This window comes from Solanum dulcamara, chromosome 4 (assembly GCF_947179165.1).
Source record: "Solanum dulcamara chromosome 4, daSolDulc1.2, whole genome shotgun sequence".
In the NCBI taxonomy this organism is placed as follows: Eukaryota; Viridiplantae; Streptophyta; class Magnoliopsida; order Solanales; family Solanaceae; genus Solanum; species Solanum dulcamara.
Window position 1 is genome coordinate 13174101 of NC_077240.1, and position 23717 is coordinate 13197817.

General features: G+C 35.9%; 1 protein-coding gene across 1 annotated transcript; it reads right to left on the minus strand.

The window, feature by feature from the left end:
• Positions 1 to 885: 885 nt before the first annotated feature.
• On the minus strand, positions 886 to 22487 carry LOC129886363 (DNA gyrase subunit A, chloroplastic/mitochondrial). Its single transcript, XM_055961018.1, has 27 exons — positions 21953 to 22487; positions 20657 to 20726; positions 20473 to 20538; positions 17950 to 18051; positions 17331 to 17375; positions 17143 to 17241; positions 16915 to 17001; positions 16196 to 16266; positions 15261 to 15369; positions 15103 to 15165; positions 12897 to 12962; positions 12664 to 12752; positions 11330 to 11378; positions 10958 to 11044; positions 9647 to 9740; positions 9420 to 9490; positions 9239 to 9328; positions 8638 to 8763; positions 8388 to 8545; positions 8019 to 8100; positions 7778 to 7942; positions 7596 to 7697; positions 5734 to 5870; positions 2794 to 2914; positions 2595 to 2649; positions 2393 to 2492; positions 886 to 1221 (listed from the first exon to the last, which is right to left on the minus strand). The coding sequence occupies exons 1-27, from the start codon at positions 22390 to 22392 to the stop codon at positions 1098 to 1100; spliced, it is 2868 nt and encodes a 955-aa protein (XP_055816993.1). The 5' UTR covers positions 22393 to 22487; the 3' UTR covers positions 886 to 1097.
• Between the last annotated feature and the right edge of the window lie 1230 nt (positions 22488 to 23717).

Sequence of the window (23717 nt, forward strand, 5' to 3'; positions counted from 1 at the left end):
TGTTTGCCATGTTTAATTCACAACACACAAAATGCACTTTGCTGGTCCTCAGACAGATGCATAGCAGTTTGAACTTTCTCTCGGCTGAAGCTAGCATTGGTATTCACAGACTTGACGGATCTTAATAGGCTTGAATCCACTGTCTTGAATGAGTCAATTTATCAGTGAGATTCCTGGAATATAAAAACTAACATATGACTATGGTAGATGCCGATATTAGCAAGGGGTGCTGTCTAAGTATGCATATTATTTCAAGATTGAGAATTAGAGCCAGGGCTTGTTCTTTTACAAAAGGAAACAAAATTTACCACCTGGAAGCCATGCTGGAGCAAGGTGATCTTTGGGAAGAACAAAAGGGGTATATTTACATCCAAAGATGTTGATAAGTGGGAAGGGATATCACTTTGAAAATCTTCATAACAAACGGACCAAAATAGATTATTTCAGAATTGATTGTGATATTGGCCAAAATAGATTCCAATAAAAAAAATATTAGAATCTACCAAAATTGAATGTGTTTAGCAAATTACATCTCAAATATCCTACTAAAAAACTATTCAATATCTAAAATGACATAAAATTGTTACAAAAGAAACATAGAGAATTTTTAACGATCATATTACAGGAAAAGGCTATCCAAAACCTCGAAAAAAGAGAGAAGAACAAAGTTGGCGTATCCCAAAATTTATCAAAGGGCTCTATATTTAAAGGGACAATCTAAAAGTCCATCAGTTGATAACTAAGAACATGCAACACTTAACGTAAAATTATCTTCTGTATACGAACAAAATTTCACTATTACAATAATTTAAGTAACCATTTCGCGATGATCTAAACCTACTTTATATCTTTTGAATGGAGTAGGCGGGCAGAAGAACTAGAGACTAGAACAAGTGACACATAAGATTAGATCCAATTATACCCTATCGGGTAAAAAATGATAGATATCCCCAGCAACGGTCAAAGAGGGATATTTAGAGAAGTACAGAAGTGTGTCTACAAGGTTACATCATCAGCTGTACAAAATGGTACACATCCTCCTACAGCTACTCACGCTGCAAATAACCTGCGCATTATATTAGTCAAATGTAGGGGCACTATGCTTCAACTGCTGCTGCATCTTCAACTTCAGGATCTGAATCTGAATCTGCATCTGCTGCTGAGATCAATGAGGCTGACTGAATCTTCCCAGCATGCTCAAGACGCATCAGAATTACTCCTCTAGAGAATAGTAAGAGAATATATTAGAGACCAAGTAACATCTAAGATAATGATCAGAAGCCAAAAGCACTAAACTGCACTGTGTTGTTTCTCTGTAATAGTCATTTTCTTATGAAGCTATTCAACAAAATTCAATCACAATTGAAATAATGTACAACTAAGCTGTTAAAGGAGATCGAGATGATTTCCATTTGTGAAATAAAGAACATAGAGTACTTCAGTAGCCCCTCTAGGCTGAATCTTGTTTCTCTTCAGCAGATATAAGGGAAAAAACAGAAAACCAGTACCACAGAGCCAATGTCTAGTTGCTTGTGACTCATGAAGTTTAAATAATGTAATATTAAATATCTCCAGTTATTTGGATACCATGACAATTAGTGTGACTCTTTTTTTCTCATGGCAAGTAATTTTGTTAAAATGTACAATGGAGGTACAGAATATGTACAAGAGATGAACTTCAACTCCTACCCTAGACAATATCATTATTTCTTATACCAAAGTATTGTTCCTATTTTTACACATTGAATCAAGCTCTAATAACAAATTTATATTTTTTGAGTTGATTCCTTGGTTGGATTTCAATCCCTCTCTTCATATTTCTCATGTTTCTTCCTTCTATCTTCTCTTATAAGGTTTCAATCTTCTTATCCCTGCTGCAACAACTGTTACTACTATTATTATCAGTGAACTGTAAAGCTGAGAAACATGCTTTCTTCTTTATTTTTGTAGATAGAATTGCTGGGAGTCTTCCGATACTTTTTCCATCATTTACATTTCAACTCTTAGTTTCCACCATTATTACTCCCCCATGCACAAACCTCTTTTCCTTTGTCCTTCTCAACTTTTCTGGGGTCTTTTGTTGGCTGATGTTAAATCATTTAAATTTTAGTTTTCAAGCAAGCCAACTGGCCCAAGCTTCTAACCTAAATGATTTTGAACTTTTGCAGAACTCGAGATGGTATCAAAATATAGTCAAACTACATCCCTATGAAAGAACTAAGAACAATAAGACTCCTGGCAACAATGACAAATAGATCTTTTAGCCTATGGGCACTCTAATAAAAAGGTAATCAGCATTCCAAGAATGTACTACTGCAGAAATTGTATACTTGAAAAGCAAACTATAGCACTACAGACCAAAGAAGACAAATGCTACAAGACACTGACATACCTCGCATACCGGGACTGTATAGAGATGTCCCGAACTTTGATGCGATTCACCGTTCCACTCTGGCTCACAAGGACAACTTGCTCGTCACTCTCACCATCTTCTGCTTAAAGCATTTCAATTATTTATTATTACCACAATATTTGAAGTCTGTTAGTATTTGAAGCATTCAAACTAAGCAGAAGAATACAAAGGATTAAGGTACCTTCAAAGGAGAATCCAACTACGAATACTGCTGCCAGGCGATCTTCAGATGAAAACTGAATAAATGCATAAGACGTATCAGTTGACTAAGCTGAACAAAGATAATAAGAATTAACCTCCCTCCTTTTCCATGAAGAGAGGAAAGGCAGTGATAGGGATTTTTATCTTTGATTATACTTTCGCTTAGTATTATGGGGTACCTTGTAACCAATTAAACCAACTCTATTTAAAGGTGATGTGCGGAATCTGCTAACTGGAACTCGCTTTCCATAACCACTTTCCGACACGAACAGCAGCCATGGGCCATTCATGCTTCTTCTTCTGGTACACAGCATATTGGAGATAAAGAGACAGTGTTACAAACAAATCAAAGAGCAACAGAAAAGTAAGGCAGGCTTTAAAACCATTTATGCAAGACATGTTTTTTTTTTGGTAACAAATAGGCAAGACGTGGTGGTAATAATAATCATTTTTGGACAGCCAATGGTGTTAGAAGAAGCAGCCTAGGGGACAAAATCAACCTAGAGACAACCAGAGACATGCGAAAAGCATAGAAGAGTACCGTCAGTGCAAACCACAAGTAAAAAGCATTAACTTCAGCAAACAAAGGCACTAATGATGGAAAAAATGTATAATGCAAAAAATAAAAAAAATTTATAAACACACTAATTAATGAGAGAAATAATTAAAAAAGAAACTATAGTTGAAGTAAATTATGTGAAGTAAAAACCAAGTCAGTCAAGTTAAAACCAACTTCAGTTTCTGATTAAAATGTAAAGATGTATTTTCATTTCTATAGTGACTAGTTTTTTAAACTAAATTTCAAGTTGTTTATGCATAATCAGAAAAAAATAATTTCTAATGTTTTATTAATAATTGATATATCATTTGCCAACTAGATTTAATGTCTGGTACCACCCTCTTAAAGACGAGAAATTGTATTTTGATGTGTGACACAACCAACAATACTTGAGAGAAGCTTTCTTCTAGTTAGATGTGTGGCATGGCGAGTCCCAATAACCATTTTACTTACCTGTATGTTCGCTCTCATTCACACAACCATTTCTGTCCTTTTTTTGATGAAGTAAAGAGAAATTCATAAAAGGCACCAATAAGATGCAGTAGTACAACTTAAACATTTCTTTCCTTACTCCTCTTTTTCGTAATTTTTTTTGACAATGGTAACTGACCTCGTTTTCATAATTTTCTCAGAGGGCAATCCTTTTCCCTTTTCTAGAGAGAGAATATAAGCAAACTATTCATATCCAATTTTTCTTCTACTTCCAATTGATTTTTCTTTAATTTTCATTAAGTACGATGTTCACTATTCCTTGAATTCCTTTCTTTTGTGTGACCAGATTATCTTAGTAAGTTTCCTTAGAATAAACTGTGTATCCAACGATTTCTTTTTTTTAAGTGAGAATTAAAATCAAAACTGAGGATAAGGGACAAAAAGAAAGACGCTGAGCACTTCTGCTTTGACTGAAAGAGATGATTTTTAAGGTTTTTTGTTGGAGGGGGCATGTAGAGGAAGTAACTAACATTGAAGATTTTTGGTAGCTTAGGTTGAGTTTTCTTAGCTTTGAAAAGGTAAAGAACACGGATAATAAGAAAGTAGCGGAGATATGCTGCATTTTGGTCTGAAACAGTGAAGTTCAAGGGATACACTCTCATCCTTTTTTTTCCTATATGCACTCCTTTACAAATTTAACACTATATTCTTCCTCTTCCAAGAAAAAAGGAAGTACAAAAATAAACAGAAGATCCACAAAGATCAAAGACAAAGCAAATACCATACTTTGAAAAGATTTTAAAGAATATTTTTTGAAGGAAATTGACAAATTCAAAGGATTATTTCCAGTTCCAGATTCCCTTAGATGGAAACATAATACTGATGGGTTGTTCTCAGTGAATAGATTGTATAAGCTGGAAATCATGGTTCAAGCTGGAGGCAGCACGGGCCCATGGACAAAGGTGTGGAAATGCTCGGCTCCAACTAAGGTTAAATGCTTCTCCTGGCAATAGATCAAGAAAGCCTGCCTAACACATGAAGCTTTACAGAAGAGGAAGTTTCAGATAGCCCTAAGGTGCTTCCTCTGTACTGAGGAATCAGAGACAAACAACCACCTTTTTCTGCATTGCAAGGTGACTGTTCAACTGTGGTCCCTTTTCTTTAACCTCACAGGAGTCAAATGGACCATGCCTGAAAATACATCAGACCTACTCAGTTGTTGGATCAGAAGAGGAGGTAGCAAATCATAGAAGAGATGGTGGAGAGTAATTCCTTCCTGGTGGACAGTTTGGAAGGAAAGGAATGGAAGTACTTTGAGGACAGATTTAACTCCATGCAGAAGACTAAGGAGAACTGTATTGCAAACTTTCATTTTTGGAGTAAAGAAGGAAATACAGATGATGTAATTCAGTTGGTAGATTTCCTAGGATCCTTGTAATTAGTTTGAGTTACCTCGGCTCATTGTTGATAATTTTTTGGAGGTGGCCAGCATAGTCCTTAATGCAGAGGCAATACAAATTACCAATTTCCAAAAAAAAGTTTTTAACGAATATAGATGATGTGGTCAAGGAAAGATATTAATTCTATAAAGACAATACATCCATCAGAATGGAGATTTTCATTTGTGGAAACAAAAATTAGGTTCTTCTATTGGAGTTCGAAATGGAAGCACAACATCTTCCTGTACATGAGGCAGATCTGGAAAATTTTCAAACTAAACCTTCGATTCTGTATGTTTCCTTTTCTGCTAGGATAATGATGTCTTTTATGTATACTGGTGTTATTATGAAAGAGAGATAGATAATGATGAGATGATAAATTGGAAAGGGCGATGGAGTGAGAGAAGGTGTGAAAGAAAATTTCTTAGTGGGACCCGCTATTCCACAATTCCAACAAAGCCTCACTCAAGTATTGTTGGTCGTGTCTCGCACCAAAATAAAATTTCCCCTTAAAGACAAGTCCGTCAGTGATGAGGCAAATGCATTGGTACCGACACTAAAGTGTCACCTAAACAAGGCAAAGCACCCAACCTGGTTTCCATTTAACTTCAGGCTTAACCGGGTCTCAAGCTAGCCTTAAACAACAATCAAGACAATTAGGATATACAGAGTGATGGATGAAAGATTACTTTCTTTGATGAACTTCCAAGGTCATGTCCAATTCCTTCTGCAGAGCATCTGGTATAATGTCCATGCAAGCCACTTTATCCCCATCTTTTAGTCTCATGGCAACAGAGCCTCTAGTATTTCTTCCAAGTGCTCTTATCTGAGCAGAAATTCACAGTAAATGAAGGAAAATAAATTATCAGAAGAATCAAGAATAACTCCAGTAACCTATAGATGTAGGGAAAAAAAGTGATACCAACGCTCAACCTATTTCATTATGGAAATAAGTTCACAACAAAATTGAAATTAGAAAGTGTGCACATATAAGTACTTACCTAAATAGTAAAACATATATTTATCAAAATCCAAAAGCGAAAAAAAAAATGGAAAAGGGGAACCAGATATCTGAAGACAACTGCAAACTATACAATGCCCTTCATTTTTATCAAGTAAAAGTATTTTCATTCATAAACATGACCATAACTGGTTTAATACAAGGGGTATACCAAAAGGTAAATAATCTACAATAGAATATGGTTATCTACAAACTCTGCCCAATCGTCTATACAACCAGGAACTTTATATGTGCACCAAAAGAAGATAAAAGAACAGAGACTACTCCTTAGCCGGGAGAAACTTGACTCTACTTCTTCAAAAGCTCCCATGTTTCTCTTTTCAAACAATCCACATTAATGTTCGTTAATCTTTTGCACTCTTGGTTCGTAATCTAGGTTATTGCCTCTATAGTAATTTAATTTTTTGCCTTTACTTTCTAATTGGATTTGTAATTTTTTTATTATGATAATTCCAAAAATATATTTCATGCTCAAAATAACTTACTGAGTCATTTAGTTAAAAATCATTGTTTAATTCAATTACATCAACATATCTTGGTATATCACAATTGGATCTTTAATATTTTTTTAGACAACAAGTTCATTATAAGAATTTTTATTAAGTTCCTTGAAAATGGTTAAATTCTTGGAAAACGCATAAGATTTTTTGGAGGTAGCTGCTGATACAACTTGATTATTTATTTCCTTTTTTCTCAATGAGTATTGGATTTGGTACTATTATGTTGGAATATAGTCAACCTAATATGTGCTTGGAAGTATATTGTCATGTATTTTATAAAAATCCCAACAAAAACCAAAGCAACGAAAACCCACTTAATTGGTTTGGTTTCCTTTAGGGGAAAACTAACCCAAACCAAACCATGAATACCCCTAACCGCAGCATTGGAACCCTCTAAATATCCTCGCAAGACAGCTCTATCCATCATCAGCACAAGAGACTTTCATTATCTCAATCCCCTTAACTCACAAAAAAAATCACATGGGTAACCATTTACCAACACAAAATCTCACCGAAGAGATGCAAAAATAAATCTATTTCCTCCACTTCTCCCCAAATCCCATCTGTAGCATAATGAAATTCAGGAATCTCCAAATCACTTGATCGTAGGCCTTTCCAAGATCGAGTTTGCACAGTACACCCGACACTCCTTGCTTTCTCCTCATCAGACATTTATGTTCCATCTACCATGAGAAAGCAAACTTTCTACATTCTTTGAGTAATCTCTCACTTCAAATTATGTATGTACCTCAGCTGATTAAGTACAAAAACTGCAGCCATGTACGACAGGTAGACGACCCTCAATTCCGCTCTCTCACACACAGAGATTAAGTATACCCAGTTTGCTGATTAGAATAAGTACAAAACTTACTAGATTCAGATCCTGTAAAAGAATCTTACGCCAAGAACAAACTTGTTTCTGCATGAACCCAAGCACCAATCCCTTTTGTACTATGGCACAGCAGTACAAGAAACAATAACAAAAACTGAAAACAAGGTACCCATGAAATAAAAGAAGAAGAAAGTTTACATTTGCACAAGGCGTCAAAATCACCATTCCATTTTGTGAAGCCATTGCAACAAAATCATTATTTGAGCAACATTTCACCCATTTTAATTCATCACCTGTGACCTGTCAGATCAAAGTATCATGTCTGAGCTTGCTTTGGGACCAAGAATCCTAATTCAAAGGAAAGAAAAGAACTGACTAACCAATTGAATCGCAATTATTCCTGTAGACCTGATAGAGGCAAAATAGTTCAATGATACTTTTTTAATATATCCATTCACAGTAAGCATCACAAGATACTGATCTCCCGCAAATTCGCTCACAGGAATAATGGAAGTTATTCTCTCGCCATCAGACAAGGATAATATCTGGATCAAGGGAAAGAACGAGAAATTAGGAATGAAGGCAACAAGGCAAACTTTCTGTATATGGTAAATATTGTACCTGGACTAGAGGAGTGCCAGCTGCAGTTCGGCTGCATTCAGGGATCTTGTAGGCTGGAGAAGAGTACACGGTACCTTTATCGCTGCCAATTAGAATCAAAACAAACACTGAAATAAAAACACATGCCAATCATTGGCAAAGTCACCCCCTAACACAGAATTGAATAAAATATATTGAGGGCTTACAATGATGTAAATATTGAGAATGTGACAGCATTGTCAGGATACAATCCACTCAAACCAAGTTCATCCATAAATATAAGTTGGGAAAGCAAAAATTGTCGGAAAAACAATTATATATTTTCATCCATTTCCGTATGCTGAAAAATTCTGAGTAAACGTAGGTAAAAAAAGGTGAAAGTAAGTTTACCTAAAACAGAGAACTTTGTCATGGGCCCGGCAAACAAGGAAATCAGACATAGCATCATTTACTCTTAATTTACCAACGGATTTACCAATTGTCCCGCGATTTTGTAGATTAAATGTGTCAGGTTTCATCCGTTTAACATAGCCCTTCTCACTAATTGCCTGGAATCAAGGAGCAACAGAAATAAAAACAAAATGGAAAGGAAAAAAGTAACACCAAACTTTGAAACCTAGACAGCGCACAGATTGATTACCAGTAGCATTTCATCATTCGGAATCACGTCAATATCTTCAAGATCACCGCTGTCTGTATCCTCTAACTGTGAACGCCTCGGAGTGAAATACTTGTTCTTTATTTCAAGTGCTTCTTCTTCAATCAACTGGTTGTTCATATTGCAAAAATCGAAAAGCAAGGAGACAAATGTCAACAGACAAGGTAATAGAGTATACTACATTATATCAGAATGATCTTGTCAAAGGAGTTGAACAATCAGAGTATCAATATACTACCTAAAGAAGCACCCCCACCCCACCCACTAAATTGCTAACAAACGCGAATGGAGTAAAGGAGTAATGTCCGAGATGAATTAACTTGCCAGGCAGTAGTAACAGCTCGTTTCTACAGTGTATTTCATAAGCTGGATATTTCTATTAGATTGTTAAAAAAAAGTATGTACGAGTGAAAGGAACATAAAGTTGACTTCTTGACAAATAAGCGTACAATAACAACCAATAAATAGACAAATATCTGGCATCTTGATTCTTCAAAGAACCAAAATGGTAGAAGAACATTAATTCATAGCTAAGCTTGATAAGAAGAAGAAAAACTAGAAGAACCAGTTCTCATGAGGCTACCTGGAATATTTGCTTCTTACTAGACAAAAGTTCCTCTAACTTGGAAATTTGCGCTCTCAAAGATTTCCCCTCATCGACAAATTTATTTCTCTGCATTACCGATACAGAAACAAAATGTCCAATAGAGTTAAATAACAACTAAAGCACCCATCAAATTTGCAAATGAGCCCTCATGACATACCTCAAGTGCTGTAAGCCTTCTCAGGCTTATATCTAATATAGCTTCAGCTTGTTTTTCAGTCAATTCAAATTCTGCAAGAGCAAGTTGATCAGAAATTTTGGCAGTGATTTCCTGCTGTTAGAAAAATTAAAAAAAGAAAGGCTAATACATTTTCCAAGACAACTATGAGCAGGCGATAGTGAAAAAAAATCTAGCAACATGAAGATATACATCAGTAATAGTGTTACCTTTTCTCAAATTGGCAGTTGCGAGCGCATGGCTTGATGATTTTCTGATTGTATTGATGACCTCATCCAAGTTATCAAGTCCAATTATAATACCCTTAAATCACAACAGTGGAAGGGGGGGGGGGGGGCAGCAGTATTCAATAATTCAGCATATTTCACTTGAGAGTTGAGTTAGGCCCGAAACTTAAAAAGAGAAAAGAGATCCAAATTATTATTATGCATTATGGAGGTACAATAAATCATCAGATGTATAGATGACTTGATAGAAACAACATATACCTATTTACACGTGCCAAACACATACTGATTTTTGAGAGAAAAGTAAATGAAACTACTCATAAAATTTGTCCAATTAATAACTATCTAACCTAAAATCCTTAAGCTTTCAAATGTTCTGATCCTAGCATTCTAGAGACTTATTAACAGGCTCTCCCAAAGTCTGCAAAACCAACTTGAGTTTATTTGTTAAAAATACTTGAAAAGGAGAAGTAAATACTTATAGGAATGGTTGTTTGAAAAACTATCAGAAAATCATCTTAATGTCCTTAACTCCACAAAAAGCTTCAATTAACAAAAATTCATAGGAAGATTTGCTGCCAGACCAGTGGTCGGCAAGAGGCATTTTGCCAAAACTGTCACAGGAAAAAAGGTATGGCACTTCCAGAACAGTGATCAGAAATAGGCGCTTGGCATTAAACAGTTACTGGAAAAAGAAACGGTCCTGAGAAGAAAATTACAGAATGGAAAAGAACTTTTTCCTGGAAACTGGCGTAAGCCTGCCTCTTCTAGTAGGCAGAACCTGTTTAGGTCTCTTTAAAAATAGTAGATGCTCAGACATCATGTAGAGAAATAAAAAAAGCAAATTACCATAAAGATAAAATGGAGAGTACAAGACACACCTCTTCCTAGGTGTCAAACACAATACTCATATGATATTTGTCTAATGTGAGACAATATATAGCTTAAGAACTTCACGCTTCTAGTATTTTAATTCTAACATTGTAAGACTTCTGATAAAGTGCTTTGGTTATTGCATTATTTGTTGTAGTTACTGTTCCTTTTTTTTTCCGGAATACTAGTAATGTTTTCCCTATTATGTCTTCTTCACTTCTGTGTTTTATTTTTCAAATTGCTCTAATATGATTTATTTGAGCCGAGGGTCTAACGGAAATAGCCTATCTACCTCCACGAGGTAAGGGTAAGGTCTGCACATACTCTTCACTCCCCAGACACCACCTGTGATATTACACTGGGTGTGTTCTTGTTGTTAAGACTTCTGATCAAAGGGGGGAAAAGAACAAACTAACATACCTCCACAATATGGTTTCTTTCTTGTGCTTGTGAAAGTTTAAATTTAGCCCGCCTTTCAACAACAGAGCATCTAAAATCCAAAAATGCCTGCAGGATACAAAAAGGTACAATAATTAATGCATGATGATACAAGTCAAAGATAGCCTTGATTGTAACTATCAAGGGACATCAAACAAATAACATTAAGATATCAGAAGACACGATGTAGATGAATTATATAAATTTTAAATGGAAAGAAGGAAACAAAAGGAGAAAAATAGAGATGATTACAGAAAAGGCAAAACTTACACATTTATGCTTAAACATAGTCTTTAATGGAAACTGAAATTATACATACAGGCCATTCATCATATTATAGGAAATATTTGTCACCTGGAGCAATTCCTTTAACCCCATCAGCTTTGGTTGACCATTGAGAATACTGAAGAAATGTAGAATTCATTATGGTCAAGCAACATATGAAAAGAACTAAAATAGACATGGACATTTTAAACCTCATAAGCTGAAAAAACAGTATGTGAAAATGCATTTAAGGCCCGTTGTATTGGAAAACTATAAAATTGAGACCTCGGGCAATAGGCATATACTATTTAATAATGTCAAATTTTGAGAACTCAGCTGCAACCAACTTCATTTCATGTGCCAAAGTGCTATTAGTATGCTATAAGTACCAGCTTGATTATTAAAAGAGGCATCTTCTGCCTACTATTGCCTATAGAGGACAAATAAATATAAGAACAGCATATACTTGATTAATAAAATACCATGACCTATCCACATGAACTCGACTTGTGACATTAGATGATTACATTATGGTTCAGACCACCAATACATTTACTGTACTATAATTGTTTCCACTTGAAAGAACCATCATATAGTTAAAACTTAAAAAGCAGAAAAGAATTTCTAAATCAAGTTCTCTCTTTTATTTCATGGACAAACGTTTTCATTGATGCAAATATATCAATAAAAAAGAAGATAAATTGACTTCTGCCCAAAGAAGAATATGTCCAAACATCATTAATACTATTGATAAAAGTGATAAAAGCTGGAAACTGAAAATGTATCTGGCAGTACATCGCAGTTGGACAGTGCAGCAAAACCTTGGAGGACGAGAGAAGTCAAAAATGCCTCGTGTTCAATTAACTATGACAGAGTCAGGCATGGAGAAGAAAATTCAAGCAGAAAGAGCATAATACTCTAGAGCTACCATATGAAGCTTAATATTTTAGCTTGAAATGTCAGAAGAGATTAACTAAAATAAAGAAAGCTGACTGTTTAGTTTGCTTTTTAGTGTAATATGGACCTTGTATATGATATGGTAACCTTGATAGATTTTGTGGGTTCTCTGCACAGAGAGACAGGAGCACTTTTGCTTTCTTGCTTTTTGGAGTTCACTTTTTCAGCACCATCTTAGTGCTGAAGACATCAGTAAAATTGACCCTTATCATTTCCAAACAAAGAAAAGGCAGCGAAAACAGAAATCAAGAGGCGGAAAGCTATTACCATACTACTTGAAGAATAACTTTCAACGCCTCTGATATAGATGTCATAGACTTTGGGGCAGTCTATAGGGAAAACGCCTCTATCATGCAATTGGTTACAGGGGGCAATTTTATCGTAACAGAGTGATCCAGATGCTGGAGTTTGCTTCTTCTTTTACAAACAAAGTATATAGCCTCTCAAAGGAGGTGATAGACACTTACCCGACCATGTTGCAACTAAAACTGGATTGCAGAGCAGTAAGACGGTAAAGATTGTTCAACACAATGGCTGGATCAGATCCTCTTTTAAGCTGGAAAATAATTAAAAAGCTAAACAATCAATCAGTGCTAAACTTTAATACATTAAAAAGAACATATTCAACCATTACAATGAGCCATGGAATATGATGACATGGACAAATTGGGGAAAGAGGGAATGTTAGTGTTTTCACTACCTCAATGACTACACGCATTCCTGATCGATCACTCTCATCACGGATATCACTTACTCCTTCCAAAGTCTGGCAAGAAAGGGAACCAAAACAAATCAGGTGCTGTGGTTCAACTCTTGGCCAATCAAGTTATCAGAGGAACTTAGAAAATAAGGGCACGTACCAGCAAAGCTGCATGTATTACTAATGAAGACCCAAACAAACTTTAAGAAAGTTGCTGAAACTACATATTTAGACACTAAATTAAGGAAAGGGAGGACCTCATGATTATAGAACGTTACAATTACAATAGGCTAAACAAATCGAGTTGTGTCGAAGTTTAAGAACCAAGGTAACAACAATGCAGAATCAGTATATATCAAGTGGAGATGGTGTGAATTTTGATATACATCAAGAATAGATGGCATGTGTATTCCCCACATAAGAAGGAAGAGAAACAAGGATGCTTCCCTAAAGAAATATGCACTCTTCAAAAGCGTTAGAGATTCTGCTCCCCATAAAAGCCAGGTCAGAGAATGAAGGTAATCATTTAAACATAGAATATCATTGCTTACGGAGCTCCTTTACACCTGATGGAAATAACTAGCAGACAACAAAAAGATGAAAAGCAACACCAGCTACTATATACAACAACTACTATGCCTCATCCAGAACAAGTTGGGGTTGGTTATTTGAATCCCCATTGACAATGTTTCCTCATTTAAGCAAACCGTCTACTATATAGCTTATTTATTGTTTGTAGACTGTCCACAGTAAAGATGGACTCCCATGTTAACCATAGGAAAATATAACCATTAGGTACTTTAAGATTCCAACGAGCCTTCAATGGAATTTATCACCCATCACATTTCTTCATGAGACTGCTAAAACATCTGCCTCGAACTCTCTGTTGGCTGTTTGTCCCTTCCATTTTCAAGCATCCCTTCGTTGAGTCAATAGTAGTTGTATACAGAATAAACAGTAAAAATTCCAATTTCCCAGTCCAATTTAGCACCCTTAATTATTTTTGTCGATAACTGTGGTGTCCGGGCAACTTGGGGGCACTTCGACTAATTCCAACCTGCCATCTCCCACCAACAACTAGTTCCAGGTAACTCTGTTCACCAAGTCTAGAAGAAATGAAAAGAAATCATTTAGTGTTTTGTCTCTGCTGGGATTTGAACCTGAGATCTCATGACCATCCACACCCTTGGTACGATTTGGCCCCCTTAATCCAAGAGTACAAAACACATTGTATGCATTTCCAGGATCTCCTCAACAACAGAACAATTTCATATATAATCTCTATAAGGAATTGGCATGCAGAAAATGGACGGAGGCCAAATAGGCAATTAGGCACAATAAGTGACATCTAGGTGTTCATGTAGCCCCACTACATTGTATCACTGTGGCCATGGCAGCAAGCATCTACTTAGCGTTGACTTATTATGTGCACAGATAAAACAGGTAACATCATTTTTTAAAAATCAAATAGCGGATATGTCAGAAAGAAGAAGGATACCAAGACAATAAGGGTGCATGAGAAAAAACACAACAATTTTTTTCTTCCGAAAAAAGGGGAAAGACAATAATATACATTACTCATCAAAGTAACGTATATCAGTAAGTGTTTCTTTCCTTCTTACACAGAGACGGGTAATAAGTGGAGAGGGGCAACAATAACATATGCCACTAAGTAGTGGCACTAACCAAAGTAACACATTGAACATTTGTTCTCTTCTCCCGGAAAGAACTTGGTATATAAGTGAGAGAAGGGTAGAGAAGCAGACTCCTGTGAACATTCAGCCCATTGGGGTTGCACCAACTAATAGCCTGTTTGGGGAGCCAATAGTGTGTGTTTTCAAGGAAGTGCTTATTTTACAGAGTTGAGGTGTTTGACAAAGTCTTTTAGGAAAAGTAAGTGCTTATGAGTAGTTGCATAAGTTGTTTTTCATAAGTTGAAAAAAGTAGATTCCCCCCCCCCCCAAAAAAAAAAGAAAAATATTTTGAAACCTTGGCCAAACACAAATTGTTGCTCTAATATCAGCAAAGATGTGTTACAAATTGATTACCAAACAAAAACTGCTATCCTCCAAAAGTACTTTTCACTTTTTCGAAAAGCACTCCTGGCAAAAAAGCACTTTTCAAAATAAGCAGATTTTGAAAGCTTGGCCAAACATGCGATTACTCACAGGAAACCTCTAGTTTAATAACAAAAATACACGTTTACCTTATTTTCCACAAGATCAGCAATTTTCTCAACAAGGGACGCTTTGTTTGTTTGATAAGGAATCTGTTTCATTTATAAGAAGCAAATATCAACCCAGATTAAAATTTCAAACAACATTCGCTTCTAACATAAATATACTGAAAAGGCAGAGATAGAACCTCTTGGATAATTATTGCAGCACGTTTTGTCTTGGCGTCAAGTAATTCAATATCAGTCTTCCCTCTAATTACTACTCGTCCTCTTCCAGTCCTATATGCCTCCAAAATTCTTTACAGATAAAAAATACAATTGGTCACACTGTTCAATCTTGCATAAATCAAAGACCACATACTTCATTTCTCCAAGGGTCTAAACCTTCCTATTGGAAGGAGACAAAAGAAAATCTCTAGGAAGACGGACTCCCACAAAACAAGAAAAAGAACAATGGCATGGAAATGCGCTTCAAACTCTTATGAACGAAGAGGAGAGAACAATCAGGTTATCTCTCAAGAAGTAGATTGCTATCAAAACATTGAAAAAGTAGCAGAAGCGCCACGGACATAGCATTGATATAAACTAAGAATTTCTAACAAAAGGATTGCCAAACCAAATGAACTTTTTTACAAGCACATCTAAGCTCATTCCTTTACACTGTAGCCATGAAATTACAAAACCGCCAAACATCTGAGGATAAAATTTATTTTGTAACACTTTCAAATATGACACCCTAGCCAATCATAAAACTGACTATGTTTTCTAGATCTATAGAAACAATTACCACGGGAACCTATTCTCAAATATGGCAAACTAAAGATCAGGGACTAGACACTTCTAAGACCCATTTATGCATTAAACATACATGCATCAATTTTCACATTTGTGTTATCAACCAAAACAGCAGTCACGTGTCAGAAGGCTTAGAGGATCTTCCATAGAACTGCCGCAACAAGGGGATTTTAAGTAGTAAGCTCATCCACAAGTACAAAAATCACACTTCTCCCGCTTATGTACAGTATTCATATGCTGCATCTAGGACTCTATGTTATGTTCTCTTCCATCTTTATGAGTAAGTGGGAAGTGGGAAGAGAAAGAAGTAGGAGCTCAGAAAACCTACCCAATATTGCCCATAATTATTCCGCCAGTTGGGAAGTCAGGACCAGGCATGTACTCCAACAGTTCTTGCAGCTAGATAGGAAACAAAAAGACAGTCATCACAGTCTTTACACAATTAAGTATATGAAAGCTCTGGTGTTCAAACAATGGTCTAAAACTATGAGATGATTCCAATTTCAACAGTCAACCAAAACCCCAGAAAGGAATGGCACACAAAACAGACAAGTTAGAAACAATTTGAATAAAGAAGGTTTGCATATTACAAGATTCAGCTATATATATTAAACTTGAAACACATAAAAGCTCCCAGTATGTGAATGCTCGAAAAGTAGACAATGACTGTACATAATCCTACTATTCTGCAAGGCAATAAAATTCACACATGAACTACACAGGAAAACAACAAATCCAGATGTATAAATCAGAATCTTACTGCAAGCCGTACAAAAGTAGCATTTAGCACCCAAAAACATTGCCAAACAAACAATGCTTTTTGTTTCATAAGGTAATGGTTGTGAAGTTGATGACCCGGGTTATAACACAAAAACCAAACATGGAAATTAATATAAAATTGGTATAAGAACAGAAAACAAACATTTTGAACACTTTTCCACTTTTCTTTTTTCATTGCAAAGGAAAGCAAAAAATGATTTCACAAAAAAAGGAGGCAAGAGGATATATCCATAATCCATGAGCATGTCTCAAGATGTATATGTCTACCGTGGCTTCTGGATTATGAATCAGTGCAGATAGCGCATCCACAAGCTCCCCAAGATTATGGGGGGGAATATTGGTAGCCATGCCAACCTGAAAACAGTGGAGTACAAAAAAAAACTTTATCACATTTGAGAAACGCTTCTGAAATTTAGTTGCCTGAGGGAAATAGGACATTAAAATATGGGGGTATAAAAAGATACTAAATAGCTAACAAGAGAGTCAATGATTCACCGCAATCCCAGAAGCACCATTCAACAACAAGTTCGGAATACGAGAAGGAAGTAGCGATGGTTCTTTCTGAGAGTTGTCGAAATTTGGGACAAAATCTACCTGCAACACATCAACCATAGTGTTAAGAAACCTAAGACATAGCATCCATCCACTGTAACTTATTACACATTTTAAGGAGAGAAACTGACTGTGTTCTGCTCCAGGTCTGCTAATAGCATGGCCTCAGTGAGTGCCTGAGAAGGATCAATGATGAGCTTAATATATTTCCAAAAAAATATTAAAGAAATTGTAACAACAATAATAAACATAGCCGTTTGGGACAATTCATCCGCTATTATTTCCCACAAGGAAGTAATATCAATAATTTAAAAGCATAGCCTGGAAAAAGAAAAAAGGCATAAGCCAAAAAATAATCAGTGATGTGATATGCATTTATTAAGATCCTTCAGACGTAAAAAGATATGCAGGTTTCAAACATCAGTTTCACTATGACATAAAGAAATCTGCAACACAGAAAAACAGAAATAAAAGTTTTATCTGAACAATGTGCTCATATAGCTGAATATATCAAAATTTATGACTTCCCAACTGTGATAGAAACTATATTTCTGGCTAGATTCAGGAAAGGATTGAAAATCCTAGTTTTTATTCTCTACCACAATCAAACAGCCTATGCATGAGTCTCATATGTAAATACTCATAGTCTTTAGGATTTGAGTCTCTCGGGATTTATTACGAAGCAACAATTTTCAAATGGACAACACAACCAAAGATTCAGAAAACACACAAAAGCTGAGTTTAACCTACTTCCAGACGGCATTCAGTGTACCGCATGGCCGCAGGAGGATCTGCATCAATTGAGCCAAAGTTTCCATGCCCTCGAATGAGTGGAGACCGCAAGGAAAAATCCTGAAAAACATTATATCATAAAAACTTACAATAGAACTAAACAATACCCAGTAGCCAAGCACACTGCAAAACATAGAGCAGAAAGAACCCAGATCAATTTTTTCACAAGGTAAATAATTTTATTAATGGAAGGGAAATCCCCATATTCAAGTAGTATACAAAAATATAGAGAAACCTAAACCAAAATATGGTTCCCTACAAAGGTCACCAAAATCATATATGCAAAAAGGACGGCCTCACGGGTACACCAAAACAAAACTAGAGACAAGAGGCTACTCCTCACATGTACAAAATCATTTTTTTTTATGAAAAGGGAAACCCGAATGTACAAAATCATTTTTGACCCCTTCAAACGCTCTTCTATTCCACTCATTCCAAACTAACCACGTAATTGCTTCATTGCTAGTGGAACTACATCCCATGCCTTGGGTCTTCTTCTCCTTCTTCTAAAAGCCCAGCTATACATTACCTCCTTTATTGTTCTCGGCAAAACCCACTGTATTCCGAACCAGTTCAGAACCACCACCACAGGTGCGTACCTACTTGACAATGTAATAGTAAGTGCTCCACATATTCTCCCAAACATTTATGCATACAACACCAGCTGACATGTGTGATTCTCCTCTTCCTCAAATTCTAACAGCCAATATTGCTCTCCTAGCAGCCAACCACGCAAAAAAGAAAAAAAATACTGGGTTCCCTCAGAATCCCAATTGGAAAATGCGGGAAATTCACTTCAATGATCTAGCCCAAGCATTTGATGATAAGTTCTATGGTAAAGTCAAGATCTAGATACTGGGGACTTATTTAGGTCATAGAAACTTTCCAGTCCTGCAATTTCATTTTTATGAGCACCACCAAAATGAACTTATAAAGAGACCTTGTCCAGCAAGCTCTACATAAACTGAGGAAATACTTTTAACATTTTACAGGAGATGCTAAAGCAGTTTGTCACCCATTTTTCCAGATTTACAAATACATATCCTCTCACCAGAGATAGATTGACTTTTTGGAATCTCCTAAAATCTTCTCTGCCAATGGATCTCTACCTACTGACTTCAGATAGCATGCCTATCCCTTCCCGGTCAACACCCCACCTCAAAACATACATACATACACACACGCATATATATAGAGAGGGGGCAGCCCGGCGCGCTAAAGCTCCTGCTATGCGCAGGGTCCGGAAAAGGGCCCTACCACAAGGGTCTATTGTATGCAGTCTTACCTTGCATTTTTGTAGGAGATTGTTTTCAAGGCTTGATATATATATATATATATGGAGGGGGAGCCCGGCGCATTAAAGCTTCAGTTATGCGCAGGGTCCGGGGAAGGGCCCTACCACAAGGGTCTATTGTACGCAGCCTTACCTTGCATTTCTGTAAGAGGTTGTTTCCAACGCTTGAACCCGTGACCTCCTGGTCAAATGACAGCAACTTTACTTGTTACTCCAAGACTCCCCTCCATATATATATATATATATATATATATATATGTGTGTGTGTGTATAGGGGGCAGTCCGGTGCACTAAAACTCCCACTATGGGCAAGGTCAGGGGAATGGCCCTACCACAAGGGTCTATTGTACACAGTCTTACTTTGCATTTCTGCAAGAAGTTATTTCTAAGACTTGAACCTGTGACCTCCTGGTCACATGACAGCAATTTTACCTGTTACTCCAAGGCATATATATATATATATATATATATATAATTGGTAAACATCTCACAGGAACTCGTGAATTTTTATTGAGAAGATATTTTTGGATTTACAACAGACAAAGGTTGAGCTTTCATTCTCGCAAAATATATGCTCATTCGGAGATGTAGATCAGCAGAACAGTCTGCTTCAGTTAATTTTACGACAAAAAACTACTTAGCCTACCTTTTTCTCCTTTAATTTTTTCTTGGTCCAAGCCTCCTTACTCATGATTTCTGAGATTCTAGAGTTTAATGGGAAATTGAATTTAGGACATTAATCAGGTAGAATGTGGTGCTTATTTTATGGGAAAAAGGAAGGTAGGGTGTTTCTGCAAAATGCATTTATAAAAAAAAAAAAAAGCAAAAGAGCCAAACAACTAATCAATCATTCAACAGAGCTGCAATACCAAGTTAGTTGGGGAAGGCATTATGAATTATCTGTATCCATTGTGCTCTATTTCGATCTATTTTTCTTTCTCAAGAAAGCTTCTATATTGTACCAAGTTAGTTGGGGAGGGCATTATGAATCATCTGTATCCATTGCGCTCTATTTCGATCTATTTTTCTTTCTCAAGAAAGCTTCTATATTGTACCAACACTAAATAATATGTCTTCAAGAAAATTAAAGGTTTACCATCAACACTAATACTCACAGGCGTGAATCTATTATACAACTATTGGACATTGATAATCCTTTTGTAAGAGTTAATTTATTGGAACATTACCTGGGCCATTCGGACCAAGGAATCATAGACTGCATTGTCTCCGTGAGGATGAAACTTACCAAGCACCTTAAATAGGAGAAAAACACAATAAGATACTTGCAATAGGGATGGCACGAGAGTACTTCCAGCAGATAAACATTGGTTTATCATGTATGTGTAAGGAAAAGAAGAGATGGGCTACAACCTCTCCAACAACTCTTGCACATTTTTTATACGGTTTCTTAGAAGAAAGCCCCAACTCATGCATTGCATATCTGTAGCCAAAATGATGATGACTTATAAATCCAGTACAGATTCAAAGGATAAGTAGACAAATATTACATAAACATCCAATATAAGCAAAGAAAGCTATACCAAACAAACCTCTAGTCCACATTTTCAAATTAGAATTTAGTTCTACGACAACATGAATCAAATGGAAGAGTAGGCTTGAGAGTATTCATATTTCCTTAGAGTAGAGGTTTATTGATAGCAAAAGTGGGGTAAGGTGTATATCTGAAAATGTATTACTCATATACATTTTCAGAATTGAGTGAGTAGTATTTTCTTTTATTAGTTGTGGTGTCCGGGCCAACTTGCTCACACCTCGACTAATTCCATAGGATACCTGCCAACTCCCACAAGCATAGGTATCATGTAATTCAATCACCAAGGCTGGGACAACTGGGAAAAAGTCACCTAGTACTGTTTGTTGACCACGACACCGCAAACTTGGGTGCTAAGCAAGTAATATACATCCCTGAATTGCATTTTGGTAACATTAAGATTTATGATTTGAAGACTAACTAAAAGGAATAGCACCAAAGGGTGTGGCCTGCCTATCAATAAAGTGGGATGAAACCCATTGGAGACCATGGTTCAAATTCAAACATAGCCAAGGAAGAATAGGTCTTATTCAAAAAAAATAATTAAGAAGTTTAACCAAATGGTACATTACATCAAGAAATTTCCTTGGTACTTCCCTAATACACTTGCAAATGTTTGACCATCAACTGCATTTTCTTAATTTCAGTTGCAATATTCTACAGATGGAGTTATGCTTATCAGAATAAAAACAGTCTAAATTCAACATTCTTCAATGCTAATTCAATTTTTTTGAAAAAAAAGTCTAATTAAATTGAATATGCGTCTTTTAAAAAGATTTAACTTTTTTCCTGAAAGATCATACTGCTCTCTCTATCCTACTAAAACATTACCACATTCCAAGAGTCAAACAAATTAATGTTATTAGGTAGTACTTTTTTCTTATTTTGACATAGAAAATTTTGCTTTAGGAATATATTTTGGCATAGCTTCTAGATATATCTACAATTTCTTCCACAAAATAAAGTAACATGTGTCTGGTTTAGCTCTGAGAATTACCAAATATAAGCAACAAAGACTAGCGAAAGTAGAGTTGTTTTTTCAAATCCTCCAAATTGAGCTTTAATACCAATTTCTCTTCGGTTACTACACACATTTCTCAACTAAGGAAACTCACAGTATTCGCCGGTGCACTGGCTTCAACCCGTCCCTGACATCAGGCAATGCGCGACCGAGCAGCACTGACATGGCATAAGCCATGTATGCCTCGGTAGCCTCCTTGTGAAGCTCGGTCTGTACAATTCTCTCGCCTCCACCTCCGCCCACATTTCCGTCTCTATCTCTAAGAAGAATACTTCCATTGCCTTCATCTCCGACCTCTTCCTCCTCCGTGACTTTCCGTCGGGCACTCACCGGTCGGACTTGCTTCCTCGGCGGAGTCACCGATGAAATAAACCGGAGCTCCGATGAGGCTTTTCGCAGCGCCGAGAAGCGGGATGGTGTTGCAGTGAAAGTGAAGTGATGGTGGTAGCAGCGTAATAGACGAATACCAGTGGAAAAGGCCATGGAATTGGATTGTGCTAATGAGGTTTGAGGGTTAAGCGTGTGTAGTTTCATGCCATAGAAGCTGAAGAAGCTCAGCTATCGGAAACTTTGTCGGATTGAAGTGCTAAAACCCTAGTGATTTTGGAGAAGGGTTTATTGCGCGCCAAGATTTTGCTTTTAGTGGTACGGTGCCACGTGGAAGGGCCTATCTTATGTGGCTTTTTGCCCAAAATTGGGTAATAATTTTTACCCCAATTCAATATATAGAATCCTGTTTTAAAACCTAAATTGGTTAATCTTCTTATTTTTACCCCTACTTAAATTCAATGTATGGAACTCAAAAAAAAAATAAAAAATCTAAAGGTCTAATCGGGGGATGCATTTTAGGGATTGATTGGATGAATTTTTGGATTATAATGAGGATTGGTATTGAAGTACAATTTACCTTGATTTTTGATAATATTTTTTTTATCAAAATATATAAGTTAAATTTAATTTTATACTTTTTATCGAGATAATGCACTTAATTTTTTCAATCAAATGGCTTTTAAATTGATTAGCTCCAATTGAGTGTGATGGCAAGTTGAATATAGTCGAACAAGTTTAGTGTGACTATATCATTTTCTCAATTTATTAAATTGTTATTTCTTAATTATTGTAATAATTATAATGGCATTAAATATTAAAAAAAGACAAAACAAAGGTGATACAACTTCAAATAGCCAAAAAAAATTGTTTACTTACTTTTTTTGAGTGTCCATATGCAATTTAAACGCAAAGTTTGAATGTGTACGTATGATTCAAACAATCTCACCAGAAGATGAATATTAAGGAGCTAAAAGTTTGTTTTCAGTAGTTATAGTGAAGAGATTTATTGGTCGTTTGCAAGAGTGTTAGAAATACTAACTGAAAAATTACTGAAACGTCTTTTAAAGAGCTATGTTATTAGATAATTTTTCAATTTGTTTATTTATCAATAAAGATTGTCGAAACATCGTCAACGATCAACGTAAGACATTTCAATGAACTTCATGGAGCATGATCATTGATACATTAATAAAATCAACACAAAAATATATGGTGATAATAACTACTCTTTGATAGCAATCATCAAAAAATTATAGAAAGTTGATAGATTATCAATAGAAATGACGTCAATAATATCCCACGTCAAATATTTTCTTTTGAAATTCCAAGAAAACTTTCATAGAATAGTTGGTAGTTTAGAATAAGCAAAAACTATTTTGGATGATTTAGCCAACAAGAATGATGGATGATCATCAAAAAGTTGATATTATTGTTGACAATTTATATATTGTAGAATTTATTATTTGATATTAATTGCCCCAAAAACCAGTACACATTATTTGATATTGATTGCCCCAAAAACCAGTACA

Bases quoted from the DNA above. Each gene is read 5' to 3' on its own strand.
- LOC129886363 (XM_055961018.1), bottom strand. From the start codon at position 22,392: ATGAAACTACACACGCTTAACCCTCAAACCTCATTAGCACAATCCAAT. The intron at 9,329-9,419 runs GTATGTCATGAG...TCGGTAATGCAG, and splicing joins GAAGGCTTACAGCACTTGAG to AGAAATAAATTTGTCGATGA. The intron at 5,871-7,595 runs GTAAACTTTCTT...ATTTCTGCTCAG, and splicing joins TTTTGACGCCTTGTGCAAAT to ATAAGAGCACTTGGAAGAAA.